The 16,705-nt window shown below is 56.2% G+C and overlaps 1 protein-coding gene across 5 annotated transcripts in view; it reads left to right on the forward strand.

Moving 5' to 3' along the window:
- KIF13B (kinesin family member 13B) overlaps positions 1-13,856 on the forward strand; it is a 187,153-nt gene extending 173,297 nt beyond the window's left edge. For 4 of the 5 annotated variants that reach the window (XM_019941373.3, XM_019941375.3, XM_019941376.3 and 1 more), the window contains 3 exons: positions 3,004-3,066; positions 6,688-7,570; positions 11,161-13,856. In XM_019941373.3, the coding sequence (XP_019796932.2) occupies positions 3,004-3,066; positions 6,688-7,570; positions 11,161-11,447 (1,233 nt within the window). In that variant the 3' untranslated portion in view covers positions 11,448-13,856. The remainder of the gene's footprint in view (positions 1-3,003; positions 3,067-6,687; positions 7,571-11,160) is intronic. The other variant, XM_073805779.1, reaches the window with a different exon arrangement.
- The last annotated feature ends 2,849 nt before the right edge of the window (positions 13,857-16,705 follow it).

Raw genomic sequence — 16,705 nt, forward strand, 5'->3', positions numbered from 1 at the left:
GAGAAGTATCCACCTGTGGTCGTCTCTTGTCCACTGCTACCTAGCACCCCTTGGAGGGGACACCCCGAAGTTACCAGAGTGTGAAGCGCAGTGGGTGTGGTCAAAGTACGTGAAGTTGCACTCAGGACCCACTCAGACCTGATGTGATCTTATTGTTGACACGGTTTTCAGCCATTTCAGGTGTGTCTGATCATCCAGTGTCTGGTTCTCACGTCATCTGAATGCTGGGGGTGGGGCAGGCATCTCTGTGGAGCAGACCTGTTGCCTGATGGAGAAGTGGTTGTTGAGAGTGAGTGATGGTCAGGGGTGGACTCGAAGTCTTCAGCTTAGCCTGGAGCCACAGAGTCTTGGCCAGGGGCCCTGCCCCACCAGGAAGCCCCGTGGGTCCACTGGGTTCCAGCATCGCGTCCCAGTCAAGCTGGCCCTTTAATTCATTTCAGCAGATACTTTTCCAAACATTTACTGGATTTTTTAAATCACTCTGAATCATAAAAGTATCAATTATGTTTCCATGCTCCGTTCAGGAGGACAAGAATCTTAGAAAATCTTTCATCCTGGGTGGCTATAGTTCCATTCTTGGTGGGATTTTTACGTTTTTATGCCTTAAGGGAGAATGTTTCACACCAATCTTGTCGGTTTTAAATAAGATCTAACTGAAGAATGTAAGTATTTTGGAGTTCCAGCTTAACACTTTTTTCTTTCCTTACTGAGAATTATGCTCTGAACACCTTTCCATTCGTGGGGGACTTCAGACACTATGGGGAAAATACAAATAAAGGGAGTAGGCCGTGCACTGAAGGACTGTAAGACAAGGTGAAGGGTACGTGCTTGAAGTGGAGAACCCCTAAAAGGGAGCGGGGAGCACGCGGCAGGTGCCGGAGGGTGGGAGGGAGTGATGTGAGCCCGGCGGGGGGCGGGGGGTCCGTGGCGTTGCCGCCAGCGGGCGTCCTCCCTCATTCTGTGCTGTTGCCTGCTCACACTGGCTCTCTTAAACACACCTCTGATCCTCGCTTTCCCTGGCCTTCAACCCCGAGGAATTCCCCAGTGTTTGCAGGGTAGAGTACATCTTCCTTTCCTTTATCCCTAGGTCCTCCCACCTGTTTAGCTGGATCTCCTACCATCTCCTATTTAATCGCCTCTTCTCTGTGCTTTTGCCCAAATCCTGTTGCTGGTCCCTCACCTCTACAAAATTAATCCCTTCTAGCACTTTTCTCCCAGAGGCAGTCCCAGGGCATAACTGGTTGTAGCGGTACCTTTGCTGAAACGCGATTGTTTGGTGTGTGAACACAGCAGGTCGACACCTACCCTCAGTGGGCCATCTTGTTGCAGGTGGGCTCTTCTCCCTTCAATGAAGAGTCTGGGCTGCCAAGTAGGAAGCAAGACTTTGGCCGTCAGCCTTCGTGCCTGCAGACTGTCTGGGGAGTCGTGACAGCAGAGGCCCCCGGGCCCCCAGATGCACCAGGGACCTGGGAGGACCTGGAGTGCTCAGGGCCAGAGGAAGGGACCTGGAGGGATCTCCGGGCAACTTAGATTAGATAGTAGATCAGTGAGCCGGCAAGAGAAGAGACACGCATAACTCCATGGTAACAAACTCCGACACCCAATTTTGACTCCTTCTGTGAGACAGGACTGCGGGTAGGTGTTCATTTTGCCAGGACGGAGCCCTCTTAGAGCCCAGCTCTCTGAGGCGAGGTCCAGACTTGTGTGTCGGAGCAGGCAGGCCTGGGAACGGGCCAGACGTTGGTTGAGAGAATAAAGGCGGATGTGGTGGACCCCGGGCTTCTTCGAGATGACTGCGTCTACTCTGTGCCCTTCCCCACCTGCTGTAGTGCACTCAGCAGCTACCAACTGCTTCACGGTTACCAGCTCCTCCTTTGAGGTCTGTTTTCCTTATCCTGGGGCTTGTTTTTGTTTTTCTTTATTTTTGGCTGCGTTGGGTCTTCGTTGCTGCACGCAGGCTTTCTCTAGTTGTGGCGAGCAGGGGCTACTCTTTGTTGTTGTGCGCGGGCTTCTCATTGCGGTGGCTTCTCTTGTTGCCCGGCACGGGCTCCAGAGCAGAGGCTCAGTAGCTGTGGCACGTGGGCTCAGTAGCTGTGGCTCGCGGGCTCTAGAGCACAGGCTCAGTAGTTGTGGCACGCGGGCTTAGTTGCTCCGCAGCATGTGGGATCTTCCCAGGGCTCGAACCCATGACCCCTGCATCGGCAGGCAGGTTCTTAACCACTGCGCCGCCAGGGAAGCCCCCTAGTTTTTGTCTTTTTTTTTTTTTACTCTTTTTTTAAATGTTCCTTGAACCACGTGTCCATAAGCAGCCTACTCCGTTCTTGTGATGTCACTTGTGCCCATTAACTCAGGCTCTCGTCACTCACCCCTGCTCTGTTGCTGGAGCCTGTGATTGGCCCGCCTCACTCTTGCACTGTTTCTCCAGCCAGCCTGCCTTCCGCCAGCAGGTCGGTCTTCATGTCCTGCCCTCTCTGCCCAGGCGTTGCAGGGGTCCTTACCATTGCCCAGGAGCTTTTGTTCAGACCCCAGAGCCTCTGTCCACATCCCTGTCCTGCTGTGCCTCGTGCTTCAGCCACACTGGCTTCTGTCCTCCTTGCTTCCTGTGACGGCACTGCCTGTGATCCTCTCGACCAGGAGTTTCCCGGGCCAGTGAAGTCCTGTAACGCTTGTATGTAGAGACGCAGCCCTTGGCTAACGTGTGCCGTGCGAGAGTGGAGAGAGCACACCGTACACCTTACTGTCTTCAGCACGTGTCTGGTGTTGCCAGCTGGGTACGAGCAGCTGGCTGAGTTCCCGGCTTCTCGTGTTTCCTCTGCAGCGTCCCGACCCCAGCCCCGGGCAGGCCTGCTAGGCGGTGACTTGTTAGAATTCCTGAAAGTTGTAAAAGTTTGCTTTGTGTGGGTCATCCTGACAGCCCTCCTGTCTGTTCAGTTGAAATCTTCTCTGGTTATTCTGTTCTGCTTCCCCTGATCCCTGTGTCCACCTGTTCCCTTGTTTCCTCAGCCCGTGCCTCGAATCATGGTGCAGTCAGCCCTCCCAGATGCCGGGACGCCCGGGATAGTGGAGGTGAGTTAGTCGGGCCTGGTGGCGCCTTTGCTGGTGGCTGCCCCACATACCGTGGGTGGCCCCGATGCTATAATTGTTGAGTCCACACCCGTGGTTTTTTATTTTAGCATTCCCGTTTTGATAATTAACTATAATATAGGTCACCGTCTTCTCCCTCTCTATTTTGCTTGTTACACTTTTCTGTTTTCAACTTGTTAATCATATGATTGCTAAACTTTTAGGTGCTTGACTGCTAATGCAGTCTGTGGCTTTAATAACCCACTGCTAGGTAGAGGCGATTTCTATAAACAGAACAATCTCCTTATTCCAAGTGTTGACTAAATTCTCAGTTTTACATTTCATTCTGATTCATGATATCAGCGTGAAAAGACTGCTGCTAAGCTGGGGAGAAAATAGTCTCTTATGATCTCCCACAGATGAACAGCACTTCTGATCTTATGAATAGCAAATCTCTTTTCTCCCACTGTGTGTTCATCCTCTTAGGAAACGCGGTATCGTCATAGGAAAATTTTATTTATTAAAACAATAGGAAAAGAGGCCAAATAATTCGAAAGAAAATTTAGACGTTCAAGAATTTACTACTTTCTGCACAGCCCTTTTCAATGCAGGACATCCTTGGTGCTCACGAATTTAACTGAAGATAGAGCTGTGACACCCACCGCCCCCCCCCAGCCCCCTATGAGTTGGGTTTATTATTTCTCGGAGGCAGGACTGGGGTCCCAAGGCCGGTGGGGCAGAATGAGACGGAGTCCCTTACGTAAGGGCGCTGCCTTGCGTGCTCCGCGCAGCTTTGCTGCACATCCCGCTGGCTCGCTCAGCATCCCGCTGGCTCACTCGCGTCCAGGCTTTCTGGCAGCCTTAGGAATGTCAGTGGCAAAGTGTAACCCAAAGACGCAGGGAGGTTCTCATTCACATAGCAGCTCCAGTCGAGTGGGAGCGGCTGCCGCAGCGCCGAAGCGCCGAAGCGGAAGGATCTGAGCTGCGCTCGGTCAGCAGGAAAGAACGCGGGTTATCTGGGCTCGCCTTTTGCCGCCTCCCGTCACCTTTTTCTTGTCGCTGTGGATGTGACCTCTGATCCCTGGCTTTTCACTTACTGGAGCCTTTGGGTGAATCCTTTAGCCTGTCTGGGCCGTGTTGTAAAGCGAGTACTTTCTGGCCCACATCAGAGGATCCAGTAGCGCTGATGGGGGAACAGCAAGGAGCTCTAGGGCACTGTTGCAGGACTGTCTCCCTCCGGATGGGCCCAGCTGCCCTTAGCAGACAGCAGATCCGGCAATGGTGGGTTGGACCCTGGGAGAGTGGGGAACACAGGCTATTTAAGGGCCATAGTTATTGTTCAGATTCTAGACTGTTGTAATTTTGTTTGCGTATTCTTCCCTGCCCAGTCAGTGATATTAAAACTAAAATAGAAAAGAGTAAATAAAATATGTACAAGTTGCAAAAGAAAAATGATTGAAGGATTGCCTAATCTTTTAGAGTATTTATGCTGGTGACAGTTATTGATCTATTGGATTTAGTAAATTTTGCAGCCCAGAGATTCATCACAAAAATGGGTTGTTAATCTCAAGAGGTGCTGTTAATTTTGTACCCTGAGAGTGTGCCTTGTGGGGGAAGGAGGGCCTCTGGAGACAGGGATATAAATGACAGTTCACGAGAAAATGCACGATTTATCAAATTGCTGAGTTAAGCCAAGTAACTGGAAGAGACTTACAGATCTCAGCTGTTTCCCAGTTCAAATAAATCCTGTATTTCAAATGGAAAACGGCCATTCTCCTAATATAAATCATCTTTCTGTAAATATTGAAAACACATTTCTTTTTCTGAGCAGCACCCCTCTCGCCCCCCAACCCACTCCCCACTCTGTCTCCCGTTCCCTGTCATTGTGCACTGGGAATAGAAAGATAATCTGCCACCTTCTCCCAATGGCTTAAGTTATCAAGGCGAGACACCTTAGAGCGCGCCAGAAAGCGCAGAGCTCGGCGCAGCCGCGACTGTCGTCTTCCCCAGGAGATGGGGCTCTGCGCGTCTCTGCAGGCTCCCTCGGACCCGGTGACGTGAGGCGGAGAGGCCAGCGTAGCTCTGGCCTCGCTCAGCCCCTGCTCGCCGGGCTGGCTGCTCCTTGGCCTGAGTCTCCTGGGACCAGAGGGACCATTTGTGACATGGGACCAGCCTTGAGCAGCAGCTTGAAAGACGGCCTCTCAGAGGAAGGGCACAGCCTGCAGGCAGCCTCTGTTCCTCCTCTTCCCCCTGCCTCCCGCCCGCAGGCCCCAGGGTTGTTGCTTCCTGCCCGAGCTGGTGGAGCTGTGCCCTGGCACTTCCAGATCCTCCAGTGAGACCATCATTTCAGTTTTGCAGGAGGAAAGTGCTCTTCTGGCCTCCGGCGGTGCTGTCAGTCTCCCCATGGAGTTGGCGTTGGGCAGGGGGATCCGTTCACATGGGGGCAAGAGTTCTGAGCCTGAGTGCAGGGAAGTGGGAGGCGCTAGGAGGTGTGCGCCTGCTGTGTGCCACGCTCTGTGTGAGGGCCTGGTCTGCCTACCTTGTACCGCATCGCCGAGGTGGCCGCCCCGTACGTGTTGTTCCCACCACCAAGCGATTCTCGGACACCAGCTGTGTGTCCTACAGTTAACTCGGCTTCTGACCCCATCTACTTGGAGACAGTGTCAGATGCCACAGGTTGAGGGCTCAGCCCCACAAGACTGTCCCCACTTCAGATGCCAAGTCCGGTGTGCTCCAGCTCAGAGGGTCCCATGACCCCTTCCTCAGGTTGAATGAATTTGCTAGAGTGACTCACAACTCAGAGAAACATTTTACTTACTAGATTATCCATTTATTATAAAAGGATGTAACACAGGAACAGCCAGCTGGGAGAGATGCGTAGGGGAAGGGTGGGGAGCTTCCACGCTCCCTGGGCACAGCGCTCTCCCCAGATTGCCACACGTTCACCAACCCAGAAGTTCTCCAAACCCTGTCCTTTTGGGTTTTTACGGAGGCCTCATTGTGTAGGCATGGTTGATTCAATCATTGGCCATTGGTGATCGGTTCAGCCTTTAGTCGCTGCCCAGAGGCCAGGGGTGGGATGGAAAGTTCAAATCCTCTAGTCACCTGGTTGTTCCCCCTGGCAACCAGCCCCCTTCCTTGGGGGCTTTCCAAAAGTCACCCCCTTAACAAACTCAGATGTGGTTGAAAGGGCCTCGCTATGAGTATTAAGAAGCCCTTATTGTTATTGCCACTTAGGAAACCCCAAGGGTTTTGGGAGTTCTGTGCCCGAAAACAAGACTAGGACCAAATATGGAACTCTTACTAGAAATGATGCCATCACAGGCAGCTGTTAAGATCTGCAGTTTACGGAAAGGAGAGGCGATGAGGGGCACCCGTGGCCGTCTTGCTTAGCCCTCAGTCGCAGCAGGGGCAGCGCCAGCGTGGAGCCTAGTCGGCCTGCGTATCTGGTTCGTGGAGGTCGCACGGCACAGCAGGGGAGCTGAGGTGGGAACCGGGTCCGCCCTGCTGCACGGCTGCGCTTGTCCCACCGTTGGAGCTGTCATGTCCCCGCTGACAACAGCATTGGTCTCCAGGCTTTGGGGAGCGGATGCCTAACTGTGAATTCTCCCCTCCCTGCTCCAGGCTCAGCGAGAGAGCGCGGGGCTGCGCGTGGCCTCCGACGTGCTCGTGGCCTTGCCGGCCGCCCCCTCGCCCAAGACCTACGACGGGCCCCCGAGGCCCGCGCCCACCTCCCCGGCCCCCGAGGGCGCAGATGGGCCGCCCAGCCCCCTGAGCGAGGCGTCCAGCGGCTACTTCTCGCACAGTGTCTCCACTGCCACCCTGTCGGACGCCTGCGGCCCCGGCCTGGATACCGCGGCGTTGCCCTCTCCTGGCCCCGGCCCGGCCACCCCTGAGCCCGAGCCCCCGGCCGCGCCCGTCACGTCCCGCGCCCCTCCCGGCCCGGTGGAGCGAATGGCGCAGGGAGACGGCGCGGCTGCGGCCCCTGTCGGGGCTGCAGCGGTGAAGCGGGACGAGGCGGCAGGCCCCCCCGCGCCTGACCGGCGGGGCAGGAGTGACCCTGCCGCTGCCCCCCAGAAGCCGGAGAGCCCCCAGCCCCAGGCGAAGCCGGCCGCTGGCCCAGGGCCCGACGTCTCCAGGCCGCCGGCGCCTGCTGACCCTCGGTGCCAGCCGCCTGCTCCGGTCCCTTCCTTCAGGATCCAGAAGGTGCGGACCTCGGAGCTGAAGTCATTCACACGCATGCTTGGCGGGGACCCCGGCGGCCCCTCGGGGAGCGAGGAGGACCCGCTGGCCTCAGGGGGCCCGGGCGACGGCAGTGCTGGGGCAGAGGCCCCGGGAAAGCTGGAAGTCTCCTCGGATTCTGAAGAAGCCAGTGAGGTCCCAGAGTGGCTCAGAGAGGGAGAATATGTGACCGTGGGCACCACCAAGACGGGCATCGTGAGATACGTGGGGCCCACTGACTTCCAGGAGGGCACGTGGGTCGGAGTGGAGCTAGACTTACCTTCAGGTTAGTGCTGCTGCTTTGGGACAGGTTCCGGGTCCCGGGGCGACTCACCGTGCCCCCCGTGGTCGGCCCTGCCCCTCACTGCCCAGCGCCTGCTGTGTGCCCTTGGGCACATCGTTCACGTCTCTGAGCCCCTGGGTCACCACTTTCCAAAATGAAGAATTTTGTCTAGATAAGAGTTTCCTAAGCGTTTTCAGAGTCAGATTCTCTTTTTTTAACCTGCAGAAATTTCTCAGAAACCAAAGACCTTAATTGAAAGCTACTCTTAATTTGGTGACTTTACATCCTGGTTTTTCTTTTTTAGTCACAGAAGCGTCTGCATTTCAATTGTCACAGCAGCTCCGTCTGCTGTGCTTGCTCAGGTTACAAAAACCAGTGCCCATGTGGAGCTTCAGGTGCCTCAGGTGTTCCTAAGACACCCCAAGGCTCCTGGGCCCCCAGGGGGAGGACAGAAGGCGAGGTGATCGAAGAGCCTCGTGGGCTCACCAGTCTCTTAAGTCTCCTTATGGAATGGCCTCCCTCCAAGCCAAGAGATCATCATTTCAGAAAGACTGAGGGCAGGACTTAAGGAAACATGTACTTTGTCGTGCCATTCATTCATTCATCTATTTAGTTTTATTTATTTATTTTTGAACGTGTCCGGTCTTTGTTGCTGCGCGCAGCCTTTCTCTAGTTGTGGCGAGTGGGGGCTACTTTTCGTTGTGGTGTGCAGGCTTCTGATTGCGGTGGCTTCTCTTGTTGCGGAGCACGGGCCCTAGGCGCATGGGCTTCAGTAGTTACAGTGCGTGGGGTTCAGTAGTTGTGGCGCACAGGCTTAGTTGCTTTGCGGCATGTGGGATCTTCCCGGACCAGGACTGGAACCCGTGTCCCCTGCATTGGCAGGCGGATTCTTAACCACTGCACCACCAGGGAAGTCCCCAATTTTTCTTTTTTTTCTTTTTTTTTTTTTTTGCGGTACGCGGGCCTCTCACTGTTGTGGCCTCTCCCGCTGCGGAGCACAGTCTCAGCGGCCATGGCTCACAGGCCCAGCCACTCCGCGGCATGTGGGACCTTCCAAGACCAGGGCACGAACCTGTGTCCCCTGCATCAGCAGGCAGACTCTCAACCACTGCGCCACCAGGGAAGCCCCCCAATTTTTTTTTTTTAAATTGAGGTATAGTTGATTTACAGTATTAGCTTCCAGTGTATGGCATAGTGATTCAAAATTTATATAGATTGCACTCCATTTAAAGTTATTATAAAACACTGGCTGTATTCCCTGTACCGTATAATATGTCCTTGTAGCCTATTTATTTTATACATAGTGGTCTGCACCTCTTAACCCCCTACCCCTGTCTTGCTCCTCCTGCTTTCCCTCTCTCCGGCTGGTAACCATTAGTTTGTTCTCTATATTTGTGAGTCTGCTTCTGTTTTGTTATATTCATTCATTTGCTTTGTTTTTTAGATTCCACATGTAAGTGATAACATACATTATTTGTCTTTCTCTGACTTACTTCACTTAGCATAATTCCCTCTAGGTTCATCCTTGTTGTAGCAAATGGCCTGCGGATTCTTTTTGATTTCAACAGCTTTATTGTGATGCAATTTACATACCAAAAAATCCACCTGTTTAAAGTGTACAATTCAGTGGTTCTTAGTATATTTCCAGAGTTGTACACCCTAATTTTAGAATGGGTTTATCACCCCAAAAAGAAGCTGCATGTCAGTTAGCAAGACACTACCCACCCCCCCAAGACCCAGGTAACCATTGATCTACTTTTTTGCCTAAGTTGATATAAAAGGTCCTAATCTGGACTTTCACATAAATGGAGCCATAAATACCCGGCCTCCTGTGACTATTTCACTCTCCGAGTTTCGCGGGCTTAGCCAGTTGTGGTCTGTGTCAGCACTTCATTCCTTTTTGTGGCCGATACTGTCCCACTGTAGGGATGCCCCACGCGTTCGTTGTTCATCCACTTGTCAGTTGATGGACGTTTGGGTTGCTTCCACTTTTTGGCCGTTGTGAGTAAGGCTGCGGGGAACACTTGTGTGTTAAGTTTTTGCATGGACACACTCATTTCTCTTGAGGAGATATGGCGGGGAGTTCACTCTGTGTCTAGCACGCTGAGCTCGGCTGGCCTGATTGCCTTTCTCCCTCCCACCAGCGTGTCCCAGGGTGGGGCAGCTGCTCCCTGAGCTGAGGCTTGGAGGCTGTGGAGATGGATTTTAGCAGAGCTTGTGTGGCCTGCTGGGTGTCGCCAGTGAGGAGCTGTCCTTTGGTCCAGCAGAGTGAGGGTTGCAGGAGGGGCCTCAGTGAACCCCAGGCCACAGTGACTGTCTCTCAGCCCCTAGGCTCAGCTGTGAAATCACTGGCTTTAAAAATAATTTTGGCCAAGAATGTCATAAAATGGAAGAGGTAGAAGACTAGTGCAGCACAGGTTGGAATATTTTTTAAATTCTATTTCTGCTGAAATGCAAAGGGGAATTGGGAAAGACATTTTTATCTGTAATTGAGCTCAAAAATTAAAGGGGGATTAGCGAACAGACGAATTCATCCAGCAAATAAATACTAAGCACCTACCGCGTTCCAGTCCCTGTCCTGGATTTTGAGGACACCTTGGTGAGCAAAACCAAGTTCTGGTTTCCCTGGACTTACATTTTAGAGGGAAGAGAATTGCCAAGTAAACAAACAAAATGTGATAGTAGTGAGTGCTATGAGGAGAGCAGGGAGAGCACGTGCTCCCGAGGAACCAGGGTTCTGGCAGGAGGGGCACTGGGCGTGCGGGGTGGATGCCCGGTAGAGAAGAGCAGTCAGAGGGCCACCTCGGGCTGGACACGCAGCCAAGAGGCAGCAGGGTTCTCGGAGGGCAGGCTGGGTGGGCGAGCCCCCAAGGGACAGGGCAGGGCCACACACAGGCCCCCGCCTTCGAGGGGGAGGCAGGAAGGGAGAGCGAGAGGTCACCTGTGAGATACATCGAGAGGCGGACCGAGTGACTCCTGCTGACCTTGAGAGGAGCTGGTGGAGGGTGGGCCTGTTTGAGAGGGAGGAAGAGAGGAGGCAGGCTGCGGGGTGCAGGCAGTGAGTGTGGACAGTTCATGAGTGCTTTGCTGCAGAGATCACGTCCCCCAGCAACCCATCACCATGGGCTGCGGACACTGAGGGATCAGCTCCCCCCAACCCCCCCCCCCCCAGTGCTGACCTTCACCTTAAAGCATTTTTTGTTTGCTTTTACCAAGGAGGCATCTTCTCCCCATCTTAACACACCAGGCGTGACATCTCACTAGCTACAGTTTGGTAATTTGCCAGTTTCCATCTAATAGATTTAGGGAAAATAATCGTTCCACTCACGACATCCATCCTCGGTTTGCGTCTTGACTGTCCAGACTGACAGCGGTTGGTGCCGAGGGCGGGGCGAGTGGGCGTCAGAAGTGACAGGCCCTGGCCGTGCCGGAGGCCACCGGGATCTGTCCGCAGTGACCACCTCTGCTGCTCGGGAGGCACTGCCCCGGCCCCGCTCCTTCAGCGGGGACCGGCTGCGCGGGCCTGGGAGCACAGGGGTCCCACGGGCCGGGGAGCCACCTCCACGTCTTCCTTCCTTTCTTCCTTCCCGCAGGTAAGAACGATGGCTCCATCGGCGGGAAGCAGTACTTCAAGTGCAACCCCGGCTACGGGCTGCTGGTGAGGCCGGGCCGCGTGCGCAGGGCGGCGTGCGCGGGGCGGCGGCGCAGCGCGGGGCTCCGGCCGCAAGGCGCCCCCGAGACCCGTAGGAGCGGCGCGCTCTCTGGCTCTGCCACCAACCTGGCCTCGCTGACGGCGGCGCTGGCCAAGGCCGAGGGCGCGACGGGGCGGGCCGAGCGCGCCCCCGGGAACCCGGAGAACCGCAAGTCCTGGGCCAGCTAAGCGGCGGGGTGGCCGCCTCCCGTCCTTCCTGGGCGACGGACAGAGGGCGCGGGGACCCTCCGAGCCTTTGCGGGGACAGTCCCGGGCGGGCCCTCTAGCCCCTCTCCGTGGGGACAGGCCGGGAATGCTTTCTGCACGTCGCGGGGCTGGTGACCTCTCCCTGTTTCTCCCTCTCCCCAGAGAGTGAGGCTGCGTCGCAGCTGGGCCGAGGGTGGAAGGTTCTAGGAGCCCAGCGTGGTCCCAGATTGTGGAGAGCAGGGTTCCGCCGTCTTCCTGGGCCTGGGGCCGCTGCGACTGCGGCCAATGTTGCTCTTTTTTCTGTGGTGACGCCGTTAACCTCTTAATTTAAAGCATAACCGTTACTCGTGCCTTTCCCTCGCGTGGAGGCGGCGCCCCGCACCCCCGTAGCCCCCAGCACCTCTCCCCACCTCAGGTGCCTGGGGCCCTGGGCCTGCCCCCTCCCGCCTTTCCCTCTTCCTTTTCACGGGGTTTCTTAGAGGTTTCTTTGTGGGTGTTTTAGGGTCTTTATACCCAGAAAGTTTTTTCTCTTTGCCATTTATTCCCTTAACAGAGTTCTTGGCATATATTTATTATATTTATTTTTTCAAAATCCGAAATTGTTCGCGAGCCACAATCATTCTCCCGATGTGAGTGCCCAGGGCCTGCCTTACGCTGCCCGCCTCTGCGGCCACTTGGGAGCTGCCAGCCTCCTGCCTCTGGCGGGGGTTCCCGGAGGACGCTGCCCCTCCTTGTGTCCTTTATCGCAGATACACAAGTGGCCTTACTCTAAGCTGACAGTGAAAACCTGGAGACTTTTGTTGTGCTTCTGTGGCCAATGACAAAGTCGGTCAGAGGCATCGTGGCCTTGGTGCGGTTTTGGTCCTGGGAGGGTCCTTAGACCAGCTTAGCTCCGTGGCGGTTTTGTGCCTTGACGCCCGCCCAGCCTGGGGCTGCAGCCCGGTAGGCGGAGGGAGAGCTGCCCACCCCGCTGCCGGCGGGGTTTATCCCTGGGAGCCTTGCAGAGCCACGGGCAAGGCTGGCCCGGATGGTGCTGGGGACGCTGTGAATCATCCCAGAGCATCGCCTGGCCCCGCTGGGACAGCCCTGGTCCAGAGCCCTTTCTTCACCGGTGCCTTTGGTATTACCAGGGTGGTGGCCCAGTGACCTGGTGCCCCAGGTCTGTGGCGGGCCACCACTTGTACTCCTTCCTGTCCTCAGCTGGCATTCCGAGGAACACCTGCCGGGCGTGTCCCTGAATTAAGCGCTCCCAACTCTGTGCCAGCTCTTCTGCGTAAGCTCCTTGCCAGCACGGAAGCTCTCCTTTCAGGCCTGTTTTCAGTGCGATGCTAGCACCACCCGCTCCCTGGGAGGGCGGCTCTCGCTCCCAGAGCCTCAGGTGACCTGCCTGGTGGGGCAGAAAGTCCGCACCAGGCGCACTGGAGAGAAGACGCCATAGAAATGGAAGGTGGCTTGGGTGTTTGTGACCCTCATTTACGGAGCCAAGTACTTGCTGGGGCCCATCTGCCCTGTGACAGGCGTCGCAACCTCACAGAACGGGCTTGGGACGGTCGGTCGGGGGATGTGAAGGGTCGGGCTCTTTTCGTTGTCGGTTGAGTTGAAGTGGAAGAGGTGACAGCCCCAGTCACTGCCCTGAGCAGGTTTTTGGCCGGAGCTCACGGGCCGGGAGGAGCCCTGTTGTCTGGAGAGGCCTCAGGCGCCCTTCCCCTTCTCCCGGCCTCCCCTACGCCTCCTCCCGGGGCCTGCTTTTCAAACGTCCCCAGTTCCGCCTGCCTGAGAGTGTCCCACCAGCCCTGCCCAGCATCTCTGCCCCCAGGGAAGCAGCGTTTCCTTAGAGCCCTTGACCTCGTGCTGCCGGGACTGGGGGCGGTGGCCAGAGCCCGTTGTGTGCAGAGGTGGTGCTTTCTCCAGGGAGGAAAGCACTGTCGCTGCTCTAGAGTCTGTAGCTCCCAGCTTGCCTGGGGTTTTCTCAGAATGAATTGTGTTTGGGCCTGTGCTGGTGGCGTTAGAGAGGCCACGTCGTCCCATCGGCGTTCCTGGTAAGCTGTTCCTGCGGCCAGAGAGCAACACGCGGGCTGCCCTGGGCATCCTCATCTGTCAGCACTGCTGGCAGAAGGCAGCTGCTGGCCTGGCTCTCCTGACCCAGCTCTGGGCCCTGGTTGGCCCGGGACCCTCGAGGGCAGTGAGGCGGCCCCTGGAAGAGCAGAGCAGGGCGTGGGGGCCATGCTGGGTCCTCGCAGGGGTATGGGGTCAGCAGTCCCGACCCCCGCCCTCTGGCTCCATGACCCACACGTCCCTTTGGGCCGCTGTGTTGGTGGATGGAGTGGGGCTCCGGGGACGCTCTCGGCCTCTCTCTTGCTGCCTCCGGCTTCCTGGGCGGCTCGGGGCGGGGGGGGGGTGGGGGTGGGGGGGTGGGTGCGGGGACCGTCCTGCTCCAAGGTGGTGAAGGAAGCCCGCCCTGCTTCTTGGCGCAGACTCCTGTTAGCTTGTGAATGGAAGAGCTGCGGTCCCTAAAGCCAGGAGCCGGGCAGTCCCCGCACCCTGAGTTATTGGGTGGAGGGGGGAGGGAGGGACTCCCCCTTCCCTGCGTCTTCTGTCCTCGCCTTACTAACACACAAACCTAATTTTAAATAAATGTCAGCATTAGGATCCCTGATGCGGTTCTTAGCAGGTCAGGCTCCGGGATTTAGTAAGACAGCAGGAGCGGCAGCTGCGTGGCGCTGGGGAGGGACCGTCCGTCTGTGGCTCCCAGCCGCACGAGGACAGGTCAAGGCTGGGCGGGAGCCCTCCTGGCCTCTGCCTCCTGCTCTGTACACACACGGTCACCCAGCCCGGACCCCAGAGGACTGTGGGGGGCGGTGCGGGTGGCCGGCCAGCGGGTCAGGCCCCTGTGCTCGGTGAGCTGTGAGCGGGCCCCTTGCAGAGCCGGAAAGGCCTAGGAGGTGTTCAGACCCTTATCCCCCCTCCCCCCGACCCCGTTACTTCCTCCTCTTGGATTAAAGTTCCCCGTCTGTGAAACTGACCAGGAGGCCACGGGTACATATTTTCTCCGCTACAATGAGCCACTTGCCCGAGGCCTGCCTGTTCTCACACGCCGCCAGCTCCCAGGATCACCGCCCCGTCTGTCTGCCTGTCGCTCCTCAGATGGACAGACATCTCTCCGGGATGGGTTGTGCGCCTGAGACCCTTGACTGCACTGTCCCCGTTGTCCCCATGTGCACCCTTCTCGGGGAGGAATCCGTCATGCCTCCTGCGTGCTGCTGACTAATCGTGTTGGGAGAGTCTTGGAACATCTCTGTGCGTGGAGTTCTGTAAATATGACGGGTTCACATAAAGGAGTGATTTTGTTTGGGAGACTGTATTGATTTGCTACACATGAAATGGGAGTTAAGAAAAATCCAAAGACTCTGTAATGAATTGTAAAGACTTAATGATTTGTACTGTATAATGAACTAAACCTCTTTAATTCTGTACCATATATGCCTTTCCGTCACATGACCAACAGCCTCTAAATAAAACCATTTGATCTCCTGCCTACGTCTGGGTCGTCTGGTTGCCTTCCTCTCCCCCACCCTGAGGCAGGGGTGTTTGGGCTCATTCCAGACTGTTCCACAGGCAGCTGTGACATGGTTCTGAGTGATCAGCGTGGGGCTTTTCAGGACTGAGACTGGAAGAGAGAGGTTCAGGGCAGCAGCAGGTCCGCTGAGCACACCTCCACAGCCCAGCGCTCCTTGTGATTTGGTTCCGTGGCCAGTGGGTTGAGACCTTTTTCAGGAGCCAAGGACCAACAGAAGCTTTTTGATGGCCTTACATTCAAGGTAATCGGAGCTTCTGGGCTACCTAGCCGGGATACCGCTTCTCGGGAACAGGGGTGTCCCAGCTCTCACGCCTCAGCTCCACTGTCCACCTCGACCTGCACGCTGGGCCCCCTGTCAGACGCCGCAGCTGGGGAACAGAGGACTTCTTTCCACTGCTGCACGGGTGAGTGGACCCTCGAAGGTTCTGCAACGAGGTGTTTGGGGGAGGAGGACAATGGATGTGCACACCGGCGGTCCAGTCCCCGCAGGCTGTGAAGCCCGATGGCATTTGTTGGGCCCTGCTTGCCCCTGAGGCCGACATCCTGAGGACGTGGCACCCAGCTGTAGCCCAGCGTGGGCTTGAGCCAGCGCCGGGGAGAGAAGCAGCCCTCCCGAGATGGCTTGCACCGTCCTGCTCATGGTCCAGGAGCCCAGCCCACAGCCGCGAGGACGCAGTCGGCCCAGTGCGCTGGTGGCCCTGCATCAGTGAATCACTCCGCCTGCGCCTGCTATAAAAGGTACTTGCAAACGTAGGGCTGCAGCCACGGGGAGGGCTGATTAGAGGTGGCCGCCAGTCAGAGCACGTCTTGGCGGGACTTGTTTGTATTCCTAAGTGCCCGAGACTTGTTCTCAGAGATAAGCACTGCCGAATAATGACAGAAATTTGGCAGCCAGGAGCTGTCCTGCTCTGAGGCAAGAGTCTCAGATTGATTTAGCTCCTAGGGTAAATCGTATTTTTCGAGCCGTTACTTACTGTCTTGCAACTAAATGAGATCTCCTTTGCACGAGGCTGTGGGGTTTTCACGGTTGCTCAGACCCCAAAATGGGCGCTAGTGGGTATGTCACGTTTAGTTCGTTCACTCTCTCGCTACTGGGTTCCTCGGAACATGTGTGCGCCGTCCTGCACCGGGCCTGGTGTCGCTGGACAAGTCCCACGGTCGCAGAACCTCGAGTGTGGCGCCCACAAGAGGGGCTCCAGAGCTTTAGGGGTTGAGGAGGTGACCTCCAGGCAAGTGTGTTTGGAGGACTCGCAGACGAGGCGCGGGGGTGGTGGTGCTCTGGGGGCAGGTGGGCCCTGAAGGACAGAACCAGAAGGAGCAGTTCTGGCCCCAGTAGAGTGGCATGGGGCGGGGGGGGGGATGGTCCTCGGCATCCCCATCCCCCGAAAACCCGCCCATCTACGTTGGCAACTTAGGGTTTGAGGGCAGCTTAAAGTTTTGCAGAGTCTTTTCTAGTTATGCATAATGAGAAAACAGACTGCGTCTCTGAGAAGGGGTCGTTGAACCTATCCTAGCCTGTTGGGTGAAAGGGGAGCTTTGGCACCCGATCCTTCAGTCCTGCTCAAGAATTTGCTCCCAACCATTGGACGCCTTACACAAATTACAAAGCTTCAGCTTTCTTTCATATTGTGTTTTTTACTGCTAAAGGTGAAGCCCCTAGGAA

This window comes from Tursiops truncatus, chromosome 6 (assembly GCF_011762595.2).
Source record: "Tursiops truncatus isolate mTurTru1 chromosome 6, mTurTru1.mat.Y, whole genome shotgun sequence".
Classification (NCBI taxonomy): Eukaryota; Metazoa; Chordata; class Mammalia; order Artiodactyla; family Delphinidae; genus Tursiops; species Tursiops truncatus.